This window comes from Nyctibius grandis, chromosome 7 (genome assembly GCF_013368605.1).
Source record: "Nyctibius grandis isolate bNycGra1 chromosome 7, bNycGra1.pri, whole genome shotgun sequence".
Classification (NCBI taxonomy): Eukaryota; Metazoa; Chordata; class Aves; order Nyctibiiformes; family Nyctibiidae; genus Nyctibius; species Nyctibius grandis.
This window is the reverse complement of record NC_090664.1, coordinates 31,140,040-31,162,245: the sequence shown is the minus strand read 5'-3', so window position 1 is coordinate 31,162,245 and position 22,206 is coordinate 31,140,040. Positions and strand designations below refer to the sequence as shown.

Here is a 22,206-nt window from a genome sequence, read left to right as displayed (position 1 = left end):
CAACATGCCAAATGCTGTCCTGGGGAAGAGTGAGCTACCTCCCACAGAAAGAGTGCCTTGGGGATTTTTTTTTCTGAAATGGACTAGTTAAAAGGGATCTGCAGGCAGAGCATCACCTCCCATTGCAGTCAATAAATCAGCAATGGTAGCAATGAAAGGAAATGTGAGTGTTTCTCCAGCTGAGAAACAACACCCGGGACTAGTGTCTTTTAATGTAAGTGTATGGCAGGAGCAGAGGGTAACCATGTGGTTAATGAAGCTTAATGTGTATAAAGCTCATGGAGATAATTCTTCTTTTGGTGTTATTGCTAGTGTGTCTGTCCTCGCTTTCATAAAAAGAGTGTGGTGATATCTAAGAGTGGCATTTCGATGACTGAAATGCTCCTCATATAAATAGAACAAGCAGATCAGCATGACTGAGTGATAAAATTACGTTCTGGTCTTCAGCAACTTCAACATGCAACTGTGCTATAGGCACCTCAGTGTACCCCTCTTCACAGCACAAACAAATACGTTTGGAAATGGATCTGGAGGAGACATACGAAGAAGGAGAGAATATGGAGAGGAAAATGACTCGAGCTGCAGCTGCAAAGTTGGTGAAAAAGGCTTTTCTCGAAGCCCTGAAGTCCAATGACTTTGAAACACTGGAAGAGTTCTTGAGCCAAAAGAAAATAGACGTGGACACAGTGTTTGAAGTGGAAGATGAAAACCTGATTCTGGCATCCTACAAACAAGGTAAATATGTGGCAGCATTCACCAGCCAGGAAGTAGCTGGGTTTGAGTGATTTTCAAGACTGTGGCCTTTTGTCTCTTCTGAAGCTACAGCGTAAGCTGATTCACAGGCAGTAACGTCTCAGTAGGTTCATACTGCCGCGGTCACTGCAGGAGGGGAGCTTATCAGCTGAACCCACCAGGCTTGGTGGAGGGCAGGCCAGAGACCAGCCTGAGCCTCCGTGCTGCTGAGGCAGCTGCTGCAGCTTCAGGGGAGTCCAGAGAGAGAAGTCCTTTGCCATTTCCTCACAGAAAACTTGGGTGCAAAGCCCCGAAAAGACACGTGCAGGCTAAGTGTGGTATATATATTTCTTGCATGTACCCAGTCACATAAACAGATCATTTAGAAACATAAAATATTAAATCTCTTCCATTTTCAATTTATAGTAGCAGTACAGTGAACTCTCCCTAGCTCAGGAGAGCTAACGAAATACTGCAGACATTGCATGTTGCTGATGGGAGGAGATTTATATTTCAAACTGACAGAAAGTGAGCATGTGCTAGTTTATCAAAACAGAAAAATCATCTGGACAAACACAACCAGAAAAGACATCTGTTTTGGCATGTAGAAAACTCAAACCCATTCTCAGCCAGACACTGATTGAGTTACCAAAAACTGACAACTTAAAGGAATAAAACAAGTTTGCTCTCTGCTACAATCAACATACTTCATTACTATTTGCTAACAGACTCTTTGTGTGTATCTAGAAAACAGTAATGACCAGCCTTTGCCAGAAGTTAATCATATGTGGAGATAAACACCTCCAGTCCCAGCAGCACACCAAATGCTCTTATTTTTCTGTGGCATAAAGAAGGGACAACATCCCACCTCTTCTCCTTTTCTGTATTTACCTCTTATTTAATGATTGCTCCTCTTCTTTTGATTTGATTGGGGTGAGGATGATGTAGTCATGACATACTTCCCTTGGGGACAGTGTCTGAACTAACCCACACAGTGATGAATGTATCTTCAAATACCTTTTCTTTTGTCCTCGGCTGAGATGCATTCTGGTTGTGGTTTGAGACTACTTATATTGGTCAGGAACAACTCCCTGCAGCCATGTCAGAGCAGGAGATGCAGCTGCTGTCATGACTGTCCATTTTATATCCGTAACCTTTCAGGGGAAATCTAGTATTTTTCAGAGGCGTACAAGCACTGCATTACTAGCATCTCTCTCAGAATATACTTGCAATTTAACTAGGAGGGAAGAAAAACTTTAAGTTTCTCCCTGCCACCAGCACTTTGTTTCTACCTCTTTCCTACCTCTCCATCTTTTTTCTGTCTAATACAAACACATCAATACTGTAAAACCTGTATCTGTATGACATTAAGGTTGAAAAACTATGTACAACTAGAGATTCAAAAATGAAGGTTTGAATTAATTTGACCTCATTATACATCTTTAATATTTTTTCCTGTCTTTTACATGATAACAGTATTCAACCAGGCATTTGTCCAAGCAGAAATAGATAAATCAAACACAGAAAATTTTATAGGCACATTCTAGCTAAGATGCAGCAGCTGTATCTAAAAAGAAAAGAGAGAAAAAAAAAAAGTTGTTTTAGACTTCTCCTGCCCTTCTGCACATTATTATCATGTTTCATTTTTTAAAAAAAATTATTATAGTAATCACTTCTGAGATTGTCTCTGTGCAGTCATTAAGCATGTAGTCCTATTTTGGGAACAAATATTTAAGTGTTATTTGGTCTTACACCTGTTTGAAAGTAAAAAGAAAAAAAAAGATCATTGTGAAATTTTCAGAGAAAAATCCAAACATTTTGGAGCCAACTTTCATGCTAAAGTGTCACTGCTTCTATTTGGCTCTTCAACCTAATTTACATCAGCATCCAAACTGCCCACTCCATGCTCCTCAGGGGCAGTGGTTGGCAGGAGGTCTGTGATACAGCTGCAGCCACATTGCCAGGGGTCATCTATGTGCAGTGCATCACTGGAGGTCTGAATCTAGCTCCTGACATGCAAGATCCTGCAATCTCCTGTGTCAGAAACAGCCGGATGACCTATCTACCTGTTGAGTCACTGGCCTAAGTAAATGCTGCCTTCTTATTCCAATGCACCTTTGTTCAGCTATTGGCAGGCTGAAGATCCCATTTCCCCCATATTTTTTAGCTGGTGGCATTTCAAATGCTCTAAGCACTTTTTTTAATTGAGTCTACGCAGGTCACAAGAAAAACAAAAGCTGCCTTCAGAGTACATCTACATGGGAATTCTCTCTCCAAAAGGCAGGCTATTCAGCACACATAGTAAAAGTACTTAATGAAAATGAAGTTATGCTTGAGAGAACTTTGTATGCACTAAACTGTATCTGGTGAAACTACAGTAAATAAAAGCAAAACTCCAACCCTTCCTTCCCCCTCAATTATTCTCAGTAGATGGATAGTACAAAGAAAAGTCTTTGCCAAGGATCGTAACACGTTTTCACTTTGTGCAGGGTACTGGCTGCCTAGCTACAAATTAAAAATATCCTGGGCAACTGGACTTCATCTAGCTGTCATGTATGGACATCTGGAGAGTCTTTCAGTCCTGCTCAATCACAAAGCTACCATCAACTGCCGGCCCAACGGAAAAGCTGCAATCCACGTAGCATGTGAAATGGAAAATGTTGAGTGTCTCAAGATCCTTTGCAACCACGGAGCCAAGCTGAACTGCTTTTCAATGAGTGGGCAGGCGCCCTTGCACTTCTGTATGACACGGACCTCTGTGCCCTGTGCCCAGCAGCTGGTTTGGAGAGGTAAGGTAAAGCTCTGGGGGGTCTCTTGTGACATGCACAGAGATGGTGGGCATGGTCTCTGGTTTCTCTCAGGAGGCAATTTGTCAAAGTACATGTGTATTTATCCCTTCCATCCACAGCTGACTCATGTGTTCATCTCAGACTCCTTTTCCCCATCTCTTTGATCAGAGGAGGTTTCTCCCATTCTGACTCCTCGTCCCATTTGTCCTTCCCTCTTCCTGGCCACCCATCCTTACTCCAGGTTTGTTTCCTATTTCAGTGCCTCCAGCCTGCTGCCCTGTCAGTCCCTCAGCAGAAGGGCTCTTCTGAATCAGGGAGTTTCTGTTTCTCTATTTTTTTTCTGTCTTCTATATCTAGCTTTACTATTGAGACATTTTCACATTGAAGTGCACCCTTTTCCCCTTCTTTCTTTTTCAAATTTCCTTGATCTCAGTAAAATTCTTTCAACCACTTGTTTTTTGAGACCTGGCCTTGAAAAACTGGATGCAGTTTTTCATATCATCTTTTCATTTGACAGCAGCCAAACTCCTGCATCTCTGTAGGGATTGGGGAAAAAAGGCTATTGATATAAGATTTTTTTTCCCCCAAAGAAAGACATGCTATGCTGCTGGTCATCTGTAACAAATGAAGCTATGCATAGATGTAATTCCTGGATAAATATATTGGTGTCACACACTGTTTCCTTAACACAAGGATGCTGACTCAGAACACAGTAAAAGACAGACATAAAAGGTGCAGCAAAATCAGGCAGTTCAAGTATTAAGTTACAGACAGATTCCTCTATTTATCACACTGTGCCATGGCAAATACAAATGCTTTTGGGTTTTTTTTTGCTACATGTGCTGTTATTGAGGGCTTTTCATGAGATGCAGAGCTCAAATATGCTTTGTGGGCAAGGCAATCTGCAGCCTCAAATGAATAACCACATCGCTTTTTTTCTGCTGGAAAGATACATATTGTTTGGTAGAAAGGCAAATAAATGCTGCCAGTTGTATCCTGCCCAAAGCAAACAGTCCTGACAGCAGGAGTCGAATTTGCTACCATGGAAAGGCTTAAAAGTCAAATGTAGTCTTATAAAATGTAGCATAGGATGAATGCAAATGAAAGGAGGTATTCTGTAGGCTTTCTCCACCCACCCATCAGCAACATAATAATAATAATACTTTACAAGTCACCCTTCGTCCCAAAGCACTCGGTAAACTCGAATCTCCATAGGAGCTAAATGTTGAGAGTCCAAACAAAATGGAAAGGTCTGGAGCACAAAGTGGCAGGTGTGCACATACACATCGCAGCACAACCCAACAGCCTAAGCCAGGGTTTCAGTTAGTGTCCCTGCACTGAGGTTTCCAAGATCTCCCACCCTGCCCTCTCCACTCAGTGGTGTCACATGGGGTCAATTCAGGTAAATACAGTTTAACCACTTCTGGTTTGGGCAACTTGCCAACCAAGCAAAACTGAGCCCCTGTTCATTTACCACCTCTAAACTTAGATTGCTGATACTCTCACGGACATCTAACACAACTAACAGTCAACATGGTTTAATGGCATTACCACTCAGGTTTTCCAGCCCAGAGGTAGTTTCTGACTCCTGTTCCTCCCTCCCTGTCCTTACTCCTCAGTCTTAGTGTAAGTTTGGCCACGTAAGGGCTTTCGTGAGTCTGGAGAGAAGAGGGGTGGCCATGCAGGGTGCACTTGCTCTTGCACGAGTACGTCATTGACAGTTCGCCAAGACCCCGGGGCCGGACCGGGTGGGATCTTGGGCTGGGGCCGGGGCCGGGGCCGGGCCGGGCAGGGTGGGGGCTCGGGCCGGGGCCGGGCCGGGTGGGATCTCGGGCTGGGGCCGGGGCCGGGGCCGGGGCCGGGCCGGGCCGGGTGGGGGCTCGGGCTGGGGCCGGGGCCGGGGCCGGGGCTCGGGCCGGGCCGGGCCGGGCAGGGTGGGGGCTCGGGCCGGGCCGGGCCGGGCAGGGTGGGGGCTCGGGCCGGCCCGCCGCCCCCCTCGCTGCCCAGCAGATGGTGCTGTTGCTTCAGCTGCGGCAGCCGCTGGGCCCGGCTAGAGCAGCCGTACCGGTCCCCCAACAGCTTGGGAACAGGAGCCAGACCCTCAGCCGGGGACTTTGGCTGGGGGTTTTTTAGATCTATGTCCTTTCTTCCAGGCTGGCAGTTAATGAGGTGCTGCAGGAAGCGTTCTCAGGGTATAGATTTGAGCAGAGCTATTCTCTGGAGTAGGAGTAAAGCTCTCCTTTTCCCTTCAGTTCTTAATTTATAGGAAAAAGCTTTTCACACAGAGATTTGGACCCGCATGCCGCTCCAAAATAGTGTTCAGATAAGGCCTTCTGTCAGCTTGGGGCCAAGTTATCACATCTGAAGCTGGATCCAAGAACCTGAAGTTTCTAAGAGTTTCCTGGAGGCTTAAGAAGTGCAGAATCCTTGTCCCTAGCTATTGGCATTTCCATGTGCGTCTTTCAAGCCAGTTGCCCACCTTCACTTTCTTCTTGGGTAGCAGGGCTCAAACAGAGAGATGGCCAAACCAGGATTTCTTTGCCTTGACTTTTTCCCGTCATCTTTTTTGGCAGGCGCAAACGTGAACATAAAAACAAACAACCAAGATGAGGAGACTCCTCTGCATATGGTTGCGCGTTTGGGTGTTCCGGAGCTTGTGGCCTTTTACGTGGAACAAGGAGCGCACGTTGATGCTCTCAACGCCTACATGGAGACTCCCCTGGCCTGTGCAGCCTATTGGGCCCTGCACTATAAGGATCAGATATACAGCCCGGATCACCACCTCGTCTGTCGGATGCTCTTAGACTATAAAGCTGAAGTGAATGCTCGCGATGAGGATTTCAAATCACCGCTCCACAAAGCTGCCTGGAACTGTGATCATGTCCTGCTGCATATGCTGCTGGAGGCAGGAGCAGAAGCAAACATCATGGATGTCAATGGCTGTGCACCACTACAGTATATCATAAAAGTGACATCTGTGCGGCCAGCTTCCCAGCCTGACATCTGCTACCAGCTGCTACTGAATCATGGAGCAGCTAGGATATATCCTCTGCAATTCCACAAGGTTAAGGATGGCTTTGTACAGTAGGGATATGGAGAGAGGTGATGTCTTGAACAGGAATGGGATGAGAGCGCCAAACTTCAGGGTTTGGTGGTATCTGAATTTGCTGGAGTCTTGTAAACTATGGGCCCAGAATGCCCAAAACCTTGTGAGCCAACCTGCTGTAAGAGTGGTATCATTTAACTGAAGCGAAATTACAGTTGCTAATGCCAGAAAACAGCCTCAGATCCCATTTTTGTTCTTAACCAACCTGAAACCCCAAACTCTAAATGCTGGTTCAAGCCTAATTTTTCAGAGCTGATTCACTTTCTCATTTCAGAAAACCTACATGCCCTTGTCAAACCTGGCTCCATACAGGCTTAACTGGGTTATATGAAATGCATATTTCATGGCCTCTACCAAAGGCTGGAGATCAGACCAGTTGATTCAGTTTGTCACTTCTGACCTTTAAAAATCTATTCAAATATATTAAAAATGAAATGGATCTCAGTAAAGCTTTGGCTCATTCCCAGGAAATGTGAAAAATTAAGGGGAAATGCTGGGCCTGGGCTCATAGTTGATTTTTTTTTTTAAAAAAAAAGAAAAATAATTGCAAATTCCCAAAGAATTTCTAAATGTCTGTAAAGCCCAAGGCACTGGCAGAAGTCGCTGATAGACTTCTTATATCACATAACTAAGTAAGCTTGCTGTAGTCACGACTCATTCTCTCTCATCCTGTGCCCTGAGCAACATTTTGCAGCTTCTTCACTGTATATATAAAGTTTCAACAAGCCAAGCAACCAGAAGCCTTTGAATAAAATTCCAAACCTTTGGTTGTGCCTTCTTGAGCCCAGGATGAGCTGGCCCTGTCTAACAAAATAACACTTAGATTCCTAGAGAGCCTTTTGAGAGTTGGGTCTGGGGTCTCCTCTTCCTGCCTCCACCTTTCTCCTGTTGCATGGAATGTGTCTCCCTTCCAAACCATCATTTGCCATCTGTAAAATACATAGGATGATATTTATTCCAGAGGAATGTTCTGCAATTTTGTTTGTGAAAGCCTGTGTGGGACAAAATTGTGCATTGTACGAGTGTGAATGCAAAGTGTTATTCCCTGAGTGTGAGTTACAGTAGACTTTGTTTTTTCTCCTACTGAGTTAAAGTTACTGGGTAGAGCAGTCATTTCAGGGGCCTTGTGTGGCTTGGAAGCCTTACTTCTGAGCTGTGTTATCTCCCAGTCTTCCTTTAAATTTTCCTGTAACAATGCGTTTTTTACTCATATGATGGGATTTTTTCTGTTCCTGTGCTGCATGAACTGGAGCAAGGACTTTGTGCATGGCTTTGCCTGGTGTCGGGACACTCAACCTAGCTATGAACAAATTATTTCCACATTCAGATGATAAAGCTACCCCTATCAGCAAGCTACACTGCTCTGGAGATCTAAGCCGGCATTTCTGTATGGTGTTAAACTGGGGTGTGCACAGCTCCACTGGGGCTAGCCTGGGGATTCTTGCTGCACTGGCACTGAGCAGTGTAGACATGGCTTGTGTCCTTTGCATCTCTAACCTTATCCTCTCATAATTCTTTGGCTGTGTCTGTCTCAGTCTGTCATTGACAGTGCCAAGCACCCAGGCTAGCCCCAGCTTCTTGGTGGTCCTCACGGTCTCTATGTATCTTGCCTGCAGGTGCTACAAGCTTGTCATTCCCACCCCAGAGCTGTGGAGGTTGTTGTCAATACCTATGAACACATCAAATCAACATCAAAGTGGAAAGCAGCCATACCTGATGACGTCTTTGAGGTAAGCTCTTAATAAGTTGCAACTGAGTAAAATCCAAGCTCATTATTTACATTCTCTGTATCTGGCCAAAGAAAAGTGAGAATGCTTTTGAAAGGGAACATCTCAGAGGATTTGGGACTTCCTCGTTTAATATCATTCACTTGACAAAAGTATATCACTCACTGAAAAATTACATGTTTTTGAGACATTCTCATTGTAACATCATCCTTTGGAGCACCCCCTGTCAGGGATGCTGCAGGAGCTCAGTGGACCCTGCACTCAGCAAGTGCAATGATTCTGGCTGGGATTGGTGTATCTTCAGATCTGCCAATGTGTATATTTATATTTTTTTTAAGTCAGCAAATATTTTAAAAGTACCGTGTTAGATGTGAATGACTATGTGTCTTTAGGTTCTGTTGATTGGGCTGGGTTTCTGCAAGCAGGACTCGTAAGCTGCAAATACGAGGAAGAATTTAAATGAAAAATATGAAATCAAAGAAGGAAGAGATGTTGTCAAAAGGCAAAACTGTGGGACAAACTACATGCTTGGAAATAACTATCCCTTTACTTCAGAAATCCTCATAGTCCCAATCCAATATTCCAGTTTAAACCTATTTTTTTATTAATTGTGGGCTTTTTCAAAATTTTCAAATCAGTGCTGAAGTTAAATCCACCAGTATCTGCTATGCATTATCAGTGGTTTTTAGGGAACCCATCTGTATTACAATGCAGAGTTATACAGCCAGAGGAACTGTGAGACTAACTGTTTTTTCAGGTCAGTTTTGTTCAGAAAAAAATTAAAAGAAACCATTTTGGGTGAACACAAAATTAAATGTTAAAGGTCCTTTTCCACCTAAATATAACAATAATAATAATAATAACAATAACAATAATAATAGAAGCTTTGCTGAGCTACAAGTGTGATTAGAAAGGAAATAAATGATTTTTTTTCTTCAAACAAAAACTTTGATCTGAAATACTGAAACATTCTCATTTGGAAAAGCGTGGAGTTGCTCTATTTCTTTGTTGAGATTGTCATTTTTGTTGTCAAAGCCTTTTGCCAAATTTGACGTGAAATTGAAGAAAAAATTTTTGTTGACACAAATGTGTACTTTTCAATACATAAAGTGTATCTGAAAAAAAGTGTAACCAGATCTGTCAAGTAGCAAGAATATAAAGCAAGGTCAAGTCACGCGTAGTCACACGTATTTACCGTTTGCTTCTTTTATTTCAACATCATTTGCAAGCATCTGCACTTTTCTTCTTGTGGGGATGCAATTTTATTTATTCTAAAAGGCCACTGGGGCGATGAGCAAGACCAAAAGTACTTTGCCGTTCGCAGCCCCAGTGAACTCATCGGTAGCACTGGCATTACGCTGCCTCGCTGCCCCGCGGTGAGGTTTAGGGGATTAACTCACCCACGTGCACTAACCCTGAGCTGGCTGCAGCGCCTGTTCAGATCAGGACTAACACCACAGAGGAACCCTCACCTCAAGCTGATGGATATAAGACATACCAAGCCTAAAGATTTCACCATGGTCTTTAACTTAACACTAAATATTTGAGGCAAACATAAGAATTTTGTTCAGGCATTTGGCTAAACCAAGTCCCTGGTGCTTGATGTGCCTCCAAGGGACAGGATAACTGTCTGTGCTGCCAAGGGCTGCATGTGGGCAGGGGAAAGGGAGGGAAGGAAAACAGCTTTATTGCCCTAATACATGTTTGTGTTTCTTTACAGCGGCACCAGGATTTCTATGACTCTTTGTTCACTGTGTGCAGCAATTCACCACGGTCACTCATGCATTTATGCAGATGTGCTATTCGGGCGATATTGTCAGAAAGATGCCACCGAGGAGTCCCCTTGCTCTCCATCCCCCCATCCATGAAGAAGTACTTGCTGCTGGAACCAGAAGGAATCATCTACTGAGCCACAGCAGCAGGAGCACAGGCATCTCCCTTCCCAGATCCACACGCCTCTGTGGGGTGCTGGAGATCCAGGCACAACCCTGATGCAGCCCTTCGCTTTGGTACAGTCGCAGGCCACCTGAAGCTGGGCTGGGATTTACTGGCTCTCCTTGGAGCTGCTGTCTTTCCCTGCACTGAGGAATTGCAGCTGCAGGCTGTGGGTCGCACTGGGGGAGGCAGAGCTGGAAAGGCCCTCCCCCGCAACAAGCAGAGGGGCACGTACTTCCATGCTTTGTTCAGCCTAGCTTAAACGATGCTTCTGCTGCCTTTGATATTTATTCCACTGCCTGCTAGATAGCACTAGATTCAAGCTGAACAACCTTTGACACTGTTTCACTGTAATTTTCTTCAGCTGTCATTTTGGGAGTAAAAGAAAGGATACCATCAAAAAATAGGACATTTATTAGCGTCACAGAAATGCTTTCCCAGGCAGAAATGGACAAAATGCTTTGAATCATGACCACAGACAGGATTTCAGTAGTTTACATATTTTCCTGTGGATTGACTCTCAATTCAATGTTAGTTCACTGTTTACTACACCTGTCTGTATCTTATAAAGCTTTGTCATAATAATATCATTTTTAATTGTAAGAATTTTTTCCATTATCAATCACAATATTGAAATCTGCAGCACTGAAATTTCTGTACTTTGCTATTCATGCCCAGGTAGCTTTTAGCAGATGCTGCCTGTTTCTGCTCGCACTGTGACCGATGACGATTTCATGTCCGGGGGTTGAGAAATGCAGGTAGAATGGACTTGCCTCTGTAACCTGCACAGCTGGGCTTATACCCATCCATATAACCCTCAGGATGGTGTTGTATAGGATCTGGGAAGAATATGAATCCTTCTCTTCATTGACTATAAAAGGAACCTAGCCTGCTAATACGAACTATACACTTCATTTTTGCCAGCTAAGTGCAGGTGAAAGGAATCCCACCTTAACGCAAAAGTGTTTCCAAGATCAAGATGTGTTGGCTGTGCTGTTACAGACCTGCCTGTCCCCCTGATTTGCAGGCCCTGTGCTTTTGGACCTACCAGTGCTGGCTTCCCTGCTTGCAGCAAACCTTTACTGCTGACCAAGCTGCTGTCTCCAGTTCAGGAGGATGAAATGCAGGGCAGAGGCAGTTCACACAGCAAGTATCCTGCAGCAAGGGCAAATGTGTGATTTGACCTACAGATAAAATCAATTTTTTTTCCCATTTTTTAGTTTGATGCAATCCATCCAGGCTGTTTCACTTTTTTTAGACCCTGACAATTCTGGGCTCTGTTAAAAGGGGGGTAAGCTGTGCCCATCATTGGGAGCCGGTAACTCCTGACTTCTCTTGCATTTCTGACTGTGAAGCTGTCAGTCCTTGTCATTATTATTATCTCTTTGCAAGAGAGCCCACAGCACATTAGGCTCTTCCCAGCTGGACAGGAGCGGCCAAGCTGTTCAGCGTCTCTGTCTCTCACAAAGTGGCAATAATAGCACTTGAAGAAATGTGCAGATTATTTAGTGTTATAAATCACTTCTATTTCTTTTCATCTCAGTTTTCATGAATTAAAGTTAGTACACTGTGTTAGGAGAGAATCCAATTCATGGGTTTATATTTAGCTAGACAGCAAAGTTGATTGCTATTTAATAGTTTCCAGTTCCAATGGAGAATTTCAAAGACAATACAGATCATGAAAAAATGCTTTCTCATATGAATGAAGTTGTGATATAGGTCCCTGTACTTTACTAAACCGATGAAAGATTTCTGTAGAGTTGCAGAGTTATCTCCAGCAGAGGCACTACAGTCATTTATAGGGGAGAAGGATCAGGATCTGGGGCAGTTTGTCTATAGAAAAATCCACTTGAGGCAGTTCCAGGTCAATGGGATCCATTGAATTCTGCACTGAGGAAAACCAGTGAATTTGGAAGGACAGAGAAAGCTTAAGTTATCTAAATGCAAGATGTTTCTAGGCAATGTACCTACGTAAGTCAAGCATGAGGATTTGCAAACTGGTCAAGGCAAGAAAATGTTTGTTGCTTTCTGAACAGTCTGACAATGAGGCAAGCTGGGTAGTCCAGAAGAGACAGATGGAGGTAGCTGATTTTATTGGGAACGCATCCCCACGCTGGCTGCATCTGGAAGCAAAATTCTGCATCTGGAAGAGGAAGTTTAAGGCAGAACAATAGCAGCGTTTTTTGTCCTGTCGTAGTCAGGACTCTCTTGCTGAGAGAGAAGAAAAAAGGCTGTCACCAGTGTTCCTAAATTCCGTCTGATCCTCCCCTTCTGCAGTGAACACACTTAATTTTTATTATGTGGGCACCCAGCCTCACTTCCCAGCTTTGTACCAAGCAGGTGGCAGATTATAGCCATTGTGGCATCTGACAGGGAGCACCGTGGGATCAGGCTGATTATAGTCATAGGAATTTGCAAGCTGTTAAAAACACTGGAGAACATCCCTATCACAGAAAAAAGACCTGATTGATGCACTTTAATTGCTTCTGTTGCTGGAGTTAGAAAGACTGACAGTAAGCAAACCTTATTATTTGTTACTTTTCACCATTTATTTATTTTTTTCTCTTACTGTACTCTATTCCCATATACTGGATGGAGTTGCTCATATGAGGCACAGGGGTACCTGATAATAAGCTCATAATTTATTAAATTTATGGGATGCACAGTCTTATTATTCTGACTTAGTGCAGATGCCTTGAAATTTCATACTGTCATATAAGTCCTGATCATGCTTTTATATTTTCAAAGCTGCAGTATATTGGATGGCTGAAGGTGGAAATAATGAGAGACAAAGTTGTCACCCTTACACTGCAAGTTTGAACGTGGTCATGACCTAAACAGACAGAAAATTGTTCTCAGGGTTGTTTGGTGTCTTCTGTGAAATGAGTTGCTTTTTGCCATTTGGCTTCTCAGTAGAGATGTAGCCATGTTGGAGACATTTCCATTGCATTTCACAGGCTATTAGAATATCTAAAGCACAGATGGGCACAAAGAATGAACTACCCTTTCTCATTGACAGCCCTTTCCCACAATGGAAATACGGACATCTGTTTGTAAAGTGCTCTTGCAATAATTTTAAACCTAGCCCTGATGTCTGATTGGATCCAGCTTGACTCAAAACTCCACTGATTTCTCCATGGAGAGCATGCAGGTGAAACTGAAGTCAGAGTCAATCTAACAGTGTTCAGTAATGTATTTTCCTTCAAAACCTTTAAATGCCTATTCATATTTGGTCAGCCTGTAGATACAAAGACAATGAGCCCAAAACAGTGTGACTGGGACAGCTCTCCAACATTGCTGCTTGTCCTGCTGGCCTAATGCCAAGAAGAGGAGCCAGAGACTGCAAAGCAGAAACTCAGGACATTGGAAGTGGAAGCAGTAAATCTTGACCAGTTCCTGCTCAGCCTCCAGCCAACACGTCCTTAAAACCTTCACCATTCATCCTTGAGACAGGCTAGTTTTCCAGTAGTTCTGGTGGCAGGAGGGGAAGGATATATCCTCAGCTGCATTCTACTGTGTGCAGTGGTATCAAGACCATATTGGTTGCACAAGGCTTAGAGACGTGATAAGTACGTCTTCTCTCCACAAAGCTGGCTTTGGATGAGTATCAACAAGTGTTTGCCTGCAGACTGGTCCTAGAGTATGATACATGCTTTGTTAATGTGCTCATTACTGGTTCTTTAAGACCATACTCAACAGTCAATGTCACACACCTCTACTCCAAAAACAAGCTACCTGATGAGAGCCTATTGCTTGGCCAAATGGCAGCAATACTCGGCCTCAGGACCTTCAGTATAAGGGTTGCTGGTTCCACATCCCTCACGCCTCTCATAATGGCTGCACTAAAAAGAGTTTGTGTTATAAAGAAGAAAAGGCTCAAAGCCCAGACCATAAACATGGGGCCTTGGGGCCACCTGGCACAGGCAGTCAGGATCTCCAGGTCTTTTTACCCTTGGCATTTGAAAAGCCGCCAGGGGAAGGGGATTGGTTGCCTGCACCCTTTTCCATGCTCTTACATGGCATTGTCAATAGGGTTGCATGGAGAATGACAAGGCTGGCTGTATTGTCTTGAAAAGTTTCGGACCAAAACTCCTGACTACACAAAAGCAGAATGGTGTTGAAATGTCCATTTAAATTCTGGAAGCTCTGCCTTGGTCTGTGTGTGCATCGACATGTGTGTGCTTGGGCATGTGTGAAGAGTCTTGCAGAGAGATCCCAGTCAAAATCTTTGCTCTAGTTTCAATCAGAGTTTTGCAACCCAAATCAGGGTATCCAAGCTGAAACCAATAAAATGCCGTAAGTGCTTTGGCATCAATGAAATTATACTTATTCAAAACCACTCACCATCTTGAAAGACCTTTTACCTTCTTTTCATGAGGCAATATCTTACAGCCCATACAGCAGTTTTGACAGAACCAAGTTAACTGCTGTGATCATGAATTTATATAAATCTCCCAGATTGAGCAAGACTGAAAACTATTTTTGTAAAATGTCAGAAACACAAATATTAGGGGGTAGGGGAAAAGGTCAGGTCTGCCATGAAAGGTGGCAGCTTTACTTTTAGCTGCAAGCACTGCTGGACCAATTAAAATGATCACAGAGGCTTGGCTCATTCGTGTTTGAGGAATGTCCTTTCAAAACGTGCTAATGCTTTTGGCAGCAGATTTTGCTCATGGGACAAGTACCTTTAAATTAAACATACAAGAGTTCAGCCTTTAAGATTGGAAGGAAGATTGAAACAGTCTGGGGTGGCTTATGCTATTATATACCTTTATTAAACTCTGAGAAGCCAAAGAGGCATGCCAGCTTTTCAGTGCACTGGAAGGCTTGCAGGGCTCTTGAAGGGCTGCTGCTGCTTTTCTGAAATGCTACAAGATATAGATGGGTCGGTCACAGCAATATTTCCATTTACTTTCAGGATATGGCAGTAGAATTTCCCTGTACTCCCTAGGGTTTGCTTTTCTATGAAATGACAGTGCAGAACGTGCTATTAGCAGAGATGCCAAAGCCTAGCTAGTGTCTGACACCTTCACCTCCCCAAGAATTATATTAAAGTAGTGCAAAGATCTGCCACAGTCTCTATTTGTAGAACGGCAGGGACCTCTGGTACAGCAGACAAGTGGGTCAGAAAAGATTGCTATATACAGCAACTGACAGAGGAAATTGGATGGTTGCTCAGAAAATTTGTTTCTGACTATTTCTCCAAATGCGTCTTAAGCTTCGTAAGACACAAAGCGGAAAGGTGACTATGGATATTACACATTCCAATGACCTGTTTGATTTTAATACACAGTTAACATTTTCTTAGCACATGGCTGCTGTGTGTTGCCCTTTACCTTGCACAGGCACCCTATGGAGTGCTGCTAAATTACAACTAAGGCATTTGAAACAAGGACAGTAGGGCATGGGATGATTTTTTACACTATTGATGAACCATTCGGTTCTGTTCTTTCAAGCTGGGGCTGGCTAGGGATGCTGGTATCAGCCTTTTGCCTCATGCCAGAATCACACCACATTTTAGCCTTGTAACAGTGCAATTGATACAGCTGCCCAGGCTATTTGCACTGCAATTGGCACTGCATTAGATTATGTCAGTATTAACTGTCAGTGGGGAGTTGCACTGCCTGTGTATAGCCATAAGCTTGCTGGCTATTTGTGGGAGGAAAGAGGGTTGAATCCAGACAACTTTGGTCAAGAATAGGGATCTTTTTACCTATTCCCGATAACCACAAAAACACCACTAGTTGGTCAGGGACTAAGAATAAATAACTGCTAAGATCTGAGGAAAAAAGCGCAGGAACAAAGGAGTAGCAACACTCACAGAAAGTCTACTTTATAAAAATGCGCTATAAAGGAGGGGACAGAGTTGTGTGCCCCATAAATATATGGGCATTGGTTCACACAGCATGAAAACGCAGGCATTGCTGAAGGGCAGGGCAGCGCCTGGGCTGACTACAAACACACAGCATGCTGGAGAGCACAGGTGAAGAGACGTCACTGCGGTCAGGGAAAGCCATTTCATGACAAAAAGTAATATAGGTATTTTAGCATCCAAGCAGAGCAAAACTGACCCTAAAGACCCAATTGCAGAGAAGTTCATTGAATTCCATCGACCTCCCAAAGCTGAGCCAACCCTTTGGTGAGTCTATCCTGCTGTTTTCAAGTTTGCTACTGGGGAAAAGGTGAGTGGCTGCCCTGAACTCAAGGGCACACTATCTGCCTATGTCCATGGTGAGCACACCTCTTGGTGCCAGCAGCTCTGAACTATACCTTGCTGGAAATCTGGACCCCAGTCCGTCATCTGGGTCCATTTCTCCCACACCCCTGCACTTCCCTCCACCATAAACATGCAGAATTTCAGTGATTTCTTTCTTTTCTTTCTTTCTTTCTTTTCTTTCTTTTTTCTTTCTTTTCTTTCTTTTCTTTCTTTCTTTCTTTTTCTTCTTTCTTTCTTTTCTTTCTTTCTTTCTTTCTTTCTCTCTCTTCTTTTCTTTCTTTCTCTCTCTTTCTTCTCTTTCTCTCTCTTTTCTTTTCTTTCTCTTTCTTTCTCTCTCTCTTTCTCCTTTCTCTCTCTTTCTCTCTTTTCTTTCCCTCTTTCTCTCTTTCTTTCTCTCCTTTCTTTATTTCTTTCCCTTCTTTCTTTCCTTTCTTTCTTTCTTTCTTCTTTCTTTCTTTCTTTCTTTCTTTCTTTCTTCTTTCCTTTCTTTCTTTTATTTCCCACCTTATAGAGGTTTTTGATAGCTTTTTTTTGGGATATTTTTTTTTTGATACAGTGAAGGGAGTGTATCCCAGTTAAAAATAATCTGAAATGAGTTGCACAGGCACCTGAACACACACAGAGCAGCAAGATACGGACAAAGTCAAACTCTTCTCAACTAAAGGAGCTTCGACTAGCTGGAAAGAAAAGAAGTAATACATTTTTATATGTAACATTTGTTTTTTATGTGTCAATACACTGATGGCGTAATTTGTGGCTGTTGGGTAGATGGAGTACAGTATGTACCAGAGCATTACCCTGGTCTTTAAGGTTTCTAATGCAATTAAGCCCGGTGTGACCTGCAGAATATGCAGCATTCCAGTATAAAACTGAGACCCAATTGCCTTACTATTTTTGTTGGACTACTTCAGAAATTATTTGAAGGGTTTAACACAGGAATCTTTAGTTCCTGCAATAATTTACAATATTTCCATATTATTTCAGTGTTTCTCTGACTGTGTGCTCAGGCGCTCAGGTGCTGAGCTTTGGAGGGTGGATGCAGTAGCCAGCAAAGGCAGCAAACGCTGACTGCAGCACAGCTGGATTATCCGGAGGATATGGATGGGCGAGAGCGGTGTGTCCTCCCCTCCCTGGCTGTGTAGCCTCTGGCACATGAGACAGTGCCTGATCCCCACTGCTACACCGTCACTGCACCCTCTTCTAGCCAGGGCGGTGGGAAGGCTCAGCTGGGGTGCAGAGCCGCTACCCCTCTCTGCTCCCCTGCAGTTCTGCGGGTTTGTGCTGCTCTCCACTGCCTCTGGATTTCCTAACCCACAGGAACCCATTTACCCATCCTGCTGAAACAAAGCCTGAAACCCAAATGCTGGATGGATTTTCGGGGGCAGGCAGTGTGCCTTGCCTCGCTCAGCACCAGCTGAGGGGAGCTGTGCTCACATATTTCATCTGCCAGCGTGGTGGGAGGTTCCCACCCTGTAATCAGAAACACGGGAGAGACTCCTTGTACTGCCAGCTTTCCTAAAATCAAATGTTGCATACTCCAGTGGTGTGGGAGTAAGTACAGACGAGTGACCTTGGCTTCTAATCACACTAGGACCCTCTAGAGATCTGAGGTTTATCAGCAAAGCCCCTGTCCCTGAAACCATTTATCTCTGGCAGCTTCTTTTGCACTGCTGGAGCGGTGGTTGCATCCTGCCCTGGCCAAGCCAGCTCAGTCTGGGTGGGTGGAAATGGGCAGACGTGGCAGGGAGCCATGCAGGGGAGGCAAAAGAGCTCAGCTGATCTGAGTGGTGGGGGGTGGAGAACTGGGGGAGAAAGGGGAGAATTGGCATTAGAAGTGATGTGGGTTTTCACGTGATGAAAACTAAATGTCTCAATAACCCAGGGAGAGTAGTCACACACACTTGGAGGTGAAGTCCAACAGCAAACTAGAAGACAAAAATAAATCCAATGTAAAACAAAAAGTTTAAACATTGTTTATTTAACAACGAGAATCAGCATTCTGAGGGCTGTGAACTGTGACTTGTGATACTTGAAGCTGACAATGTTATTGTGAATACAGGACTCTCCACTTGGTCACAGTCAACATTTCTGTGTGCTCTTCCCCTGCCCCGGGCACACCCAAAGGCCCGTCGCTGGCACGAAGGACTCATGAGCCACCAGCGTGGGCTGCAGCCCCTCTGTGGACATCAGCTGCCCACCAGAATGACTGCAAGCTCAGGGCAAACCTGAACGTTTTCTCCTGCGGTTGTCCTCAGGGGCAGCTGCGGACTCTCAAGGGGACCTTAACAACGGGCAAACAAACAGGCAAATACACAAGCCCATCCCAGACAGACACGTGATGTTAGCTAGCTTCGGACGGAGGCATCCGAGACACCCTGACACGTCTGTGGGGAGCTGGGTGCCAGGTGCCTCTGTAACCCAACCCTCCTACTTTTCTTTCCAGCTGGTTGAAACTCCACTGGTACCCAGCACCCTGTGCTACAGCCATCATGGTCCTGTCTTGCGGGATGCCTCATGCAGCACCCACGCAGCTCTGTGCTTCGGGGACAGAGCTGCATGCCTGGTGTCCCCTTAACATCCTTGTCCTTTTTCCATCCTCTGAAGAGCTTTAACAGAGGGTTGGTTCTCCCTGGAGAAGACCAATAAGGAGGACTCCTTTTTCAGCTGACTGAGACACACTATCTGCGGTCGCCTGGCTGTGCTGTGAGTGTGGGAGGGTTTGCTATTAAATGGCAGCAAGTCCTGCCCAGACGCAGGCACCCACTCGAGCACAGAGAGAGCTGCCCTTTCTGATGTGGGGCAGGGAGAGGGGCAGAGAGGCAGTCCTGGCTCCCCTTCATTTTTAGGTGACCTGGGTGCACCGGTGAGACTGGGAGTAAGTGGCTCCACGCAGGCAGGAGCAAACTGCAGGCAGTGCCTGGAACAGACTTCCAACATGGGCTTGAACTTTGACGCTGCTCCTTCCAGCAGCCTTGAAAGGGAGGGAGAGCAGTGGCGTGACCAGCCCAGGCAGCTCTCGCTGACTTGACATAAACATGTTTTTAAACTCCCGGTGCAGCCGGCAAGGAACACGCTGTCCCCGTGGGTTCCTTGCCTCTTGCTCAGGAGCCTGACAGAACAACGCCAAGAGGCACTGCTGCTTCCCGCGGCACCCAGCCCCGATGGGAGGAGGCTGTGCTGTATACTTGGCCAGTGTTTGTCTTTAAAAAAAAAAAGAGGAAAAAAAAAAAGGATGGAAATCTGTAAGTAGAACAAAAAGAGACCACAGCTAGCAACTGAACAGCAGCCACGCATTTCCTGAAGGGTATTTTTAAGGTTTATAATAATTCACACCTTATTTACAGTGCTGTTTTGTGTCCTTTTATCTAGGACTAGCTGTCAGTCTGCCCTCTGCTCAAACCAAGCTATTCATACAAGTGTCTGGAGCTCCACTAACTATGGGAGGCAAGCTTTGTTTTTTTAGGCTCCCAGCCCCAAACAGCTGGAATAATCTTCCAGCTGTATTGAAGCAGGCCTTCACATTGTTCGGGGTTTGGACACTCTCAATCCTTTTTTTAAAAAAGCCTCATCTGTGTGAAATGAGCACAAGCTGTGGCTGGTCACTGTTGTGTGCTGTTGAAAAGTCCTCTCCTTCTGTCTCCAGGTGTGGGCAAAGCCCCTTTATCCCAGACGAGCTCTCGGTGGCTGCAGACACAAGGACAAACTGCCTGCTTTGCTGAACGGGGACACATACCTCAGAGACAACAGCATCTCCGCACCCAGACTTACCTAGCGTGGACCTGGTCTCACCTGGCTTGAACAGAAAGGCTGAGAGCTGACCTCCCTCTGATCTGGGGTGTTTGGAGCTCAAGGTTTTCCAGTATAAGGGTTGCACTGTGTTGGAAAAGGGGGATGGGGCTGAAGCAAGATTTGTCAGCCAGTTCAGTACCTTTAAATTGGCCATATGTGCATATATACATTTCTGTTCAACATATCTTGAATGTCTAAATGTATGTCATATACTCCTCTTCCTCCCCTAGGTGTATCGCTTGGTTGCAAATTCCTCCAGCACAATGCATGCTGTCTCGCAGATGGCGTGGCAGGTGACACAGTGAGGCCGCCCTCTTGTCTGGTCTTGCACTCTGAAGGAGTTAAAAATTAGTTTGCTTGTTGTCTTCTAGAGACCTTCAGGAATGTATGTGTCTCCTCTACTGACCAGCAGCTCAAACCATTTTGGCTCTGTCCACAATTCACTGGTGTCAACAGGAAGCTTGTCACAGATTGAAGTGGACACAGTGTGAGGTCTAAAGATGACTTATTACTACTCTAATATTTATGATTTACATTGGTTAATATGCTGATCCCACATTACATTACATTATTTTTATTGCTTGAAAAAGAAAATAACGGGTTAGCATACGTTAGAAGCATGTTACAGAAAAGAACACTGAACTGCATCAGCAGTTCTCAGACATGCTTATAGACAACCTATTGATCCGTTACCTATATTCTGTACTCCATACCCATACTCTACAAAAATGAGAACAACTGAATTACTACTTCTGAATCTATTATTTTAAAAAAACTTTTATAAGTGAAAGCTTAACATAATGCACACCAATATACTGCTATTCTGCTAGAAACATTTACACTAAAAAAAACCCAACAAACCTTCCAGTGTTAATAGACTTTAAAGAAATGGTGAAGAGCATTTGTTTTAGCCTTTCATTGTCGACAGCTTTGCTGGAATCTCCTTTCTGTTCTTACGAAACTAAACAACCCCCTTTGAAAGAGCATGCTGTTGAGGATAGACCTTCTCCCTCAAAACTCTAATTTCCTGTAGCAGTGGGTGTGTTCATTCCTGGGAAGAAATGGGGGGATCTGCACTTCTTCTCTGCTCTGTTTGACTGCAGCAGTGCAGATTTAAAGTCAAGACACATCAATACTCACAGGTGGAGAATATAATTCTGCTGCAGAGCAAAGGAGAAGGCAAGGACAACTCTGGAAAAGGATGAAAACATCTCTTTCAGTCAGCCCTGAATACTAATCTCCGTAATATAATTTCCAAGGTCTGCCTACATCAATTTATGGTACTCCAGTGAGTAGTTTTGCCATTCCTCCAGCTGTTCTGACACGGATGCTGTAATTCAAGAGACAGATGCCTGGGAATATGCTGAAGGTGCTATGAATTTTTTTTTTTTTCTCAAGTGAACTGATCACCCAGTGGCTTTGAAAAATCATCGAAAGCTTGTGGAAGTGTGACATGCCTCCAAAGCACTGTTCCCATCCTTCTGCTACCAAAGATATGCTCGGAGCGTGCACAGCCTTGCACCAGCAGCAGGAGCAGGAAGAACAGAGGAACAGGAAGCCAAGGCTATGGAGGCAAAGCTCATGAAGCGATGTGGACTAGCAGAAGGCCTCTGGACATCTCTACAAATAACATGAATAATGAAAACTTAAGACTGTCCCCGGTCAGAGTTTGAAAATGAAGCTTTCTTCATCATGTATTTATGTAAAACCTGAGGCAAGGTTGATCAGAAACAAGGGAGAGTTGTCCAGTGAGTTCAGAGGGTTTTGTAACAGGCCCTAACTAAGCACAAACAAGTGCTTCTGTGTCAACACAAAGTTTTATGCCTGAGCAAACAGCTTCCCATGGTCTGTGAAGCAACGACACATACCTGTTAATATCCAGAGTGGTATAAACCATCTGCTCTACCCCTG

The 22,206-nt window shown here is 44.4% G+C and overlaps 1 protein-coding gene across 1 annotated transcript; it reads left to right on the top strand.

Annotated features, from left to right (window-relative positions):
* Window positions 1-434: 434 nt before the first annotated feature.
* ASB4 (ankyrin repeat and SOCS box containing 4) lies at window positions 435-12,954 on the top strand. The gene is made up of 5 exons (XM_068405360.1): window positions 435-735; window positions 3,222-3,521; window positions 6,095-6,585; window positions 8,244-8,357; window positions 10,075-12,954. Exons 1-5 carry the CDS (start codon window positions 522-524, stop codon window positions 10,261-10,263), a joined length of 1,308 nt encoding a protein of 435 aa, XP_068261461.1. The 5' UTR covers window positions 435-521; the 3' UTR covers window positions 10,264-12,954.
* The last annotated feature ends 9,252 nt before the right edge of the window (window positions 12,955-22,206 follow it).

Bases quoted from the DNA above. Each gene is read 5' to 3' on its own strand.
- ASB4 (XM_068405360.1), top strand. From the start codon at position 522: ATGGATCTGGAGGAGACATACGAAGAAGGAGAGAATATGGAGAGGAAA. The intron at 736-3,221 runs GTAAATATGTGG...CACTTTGTGCAG, and splicing joins TCTGGCATCCTACAAACAAG to GGTACTGGCTGCCTAGCTAC. The intron at 8,358-10,074 runs GTAAGCTCTTAA...GTTTCTTTACAG, and splicing joins TACCTGATGACGTCTTTGAG to CGGCACCAGGATTTCTATGA.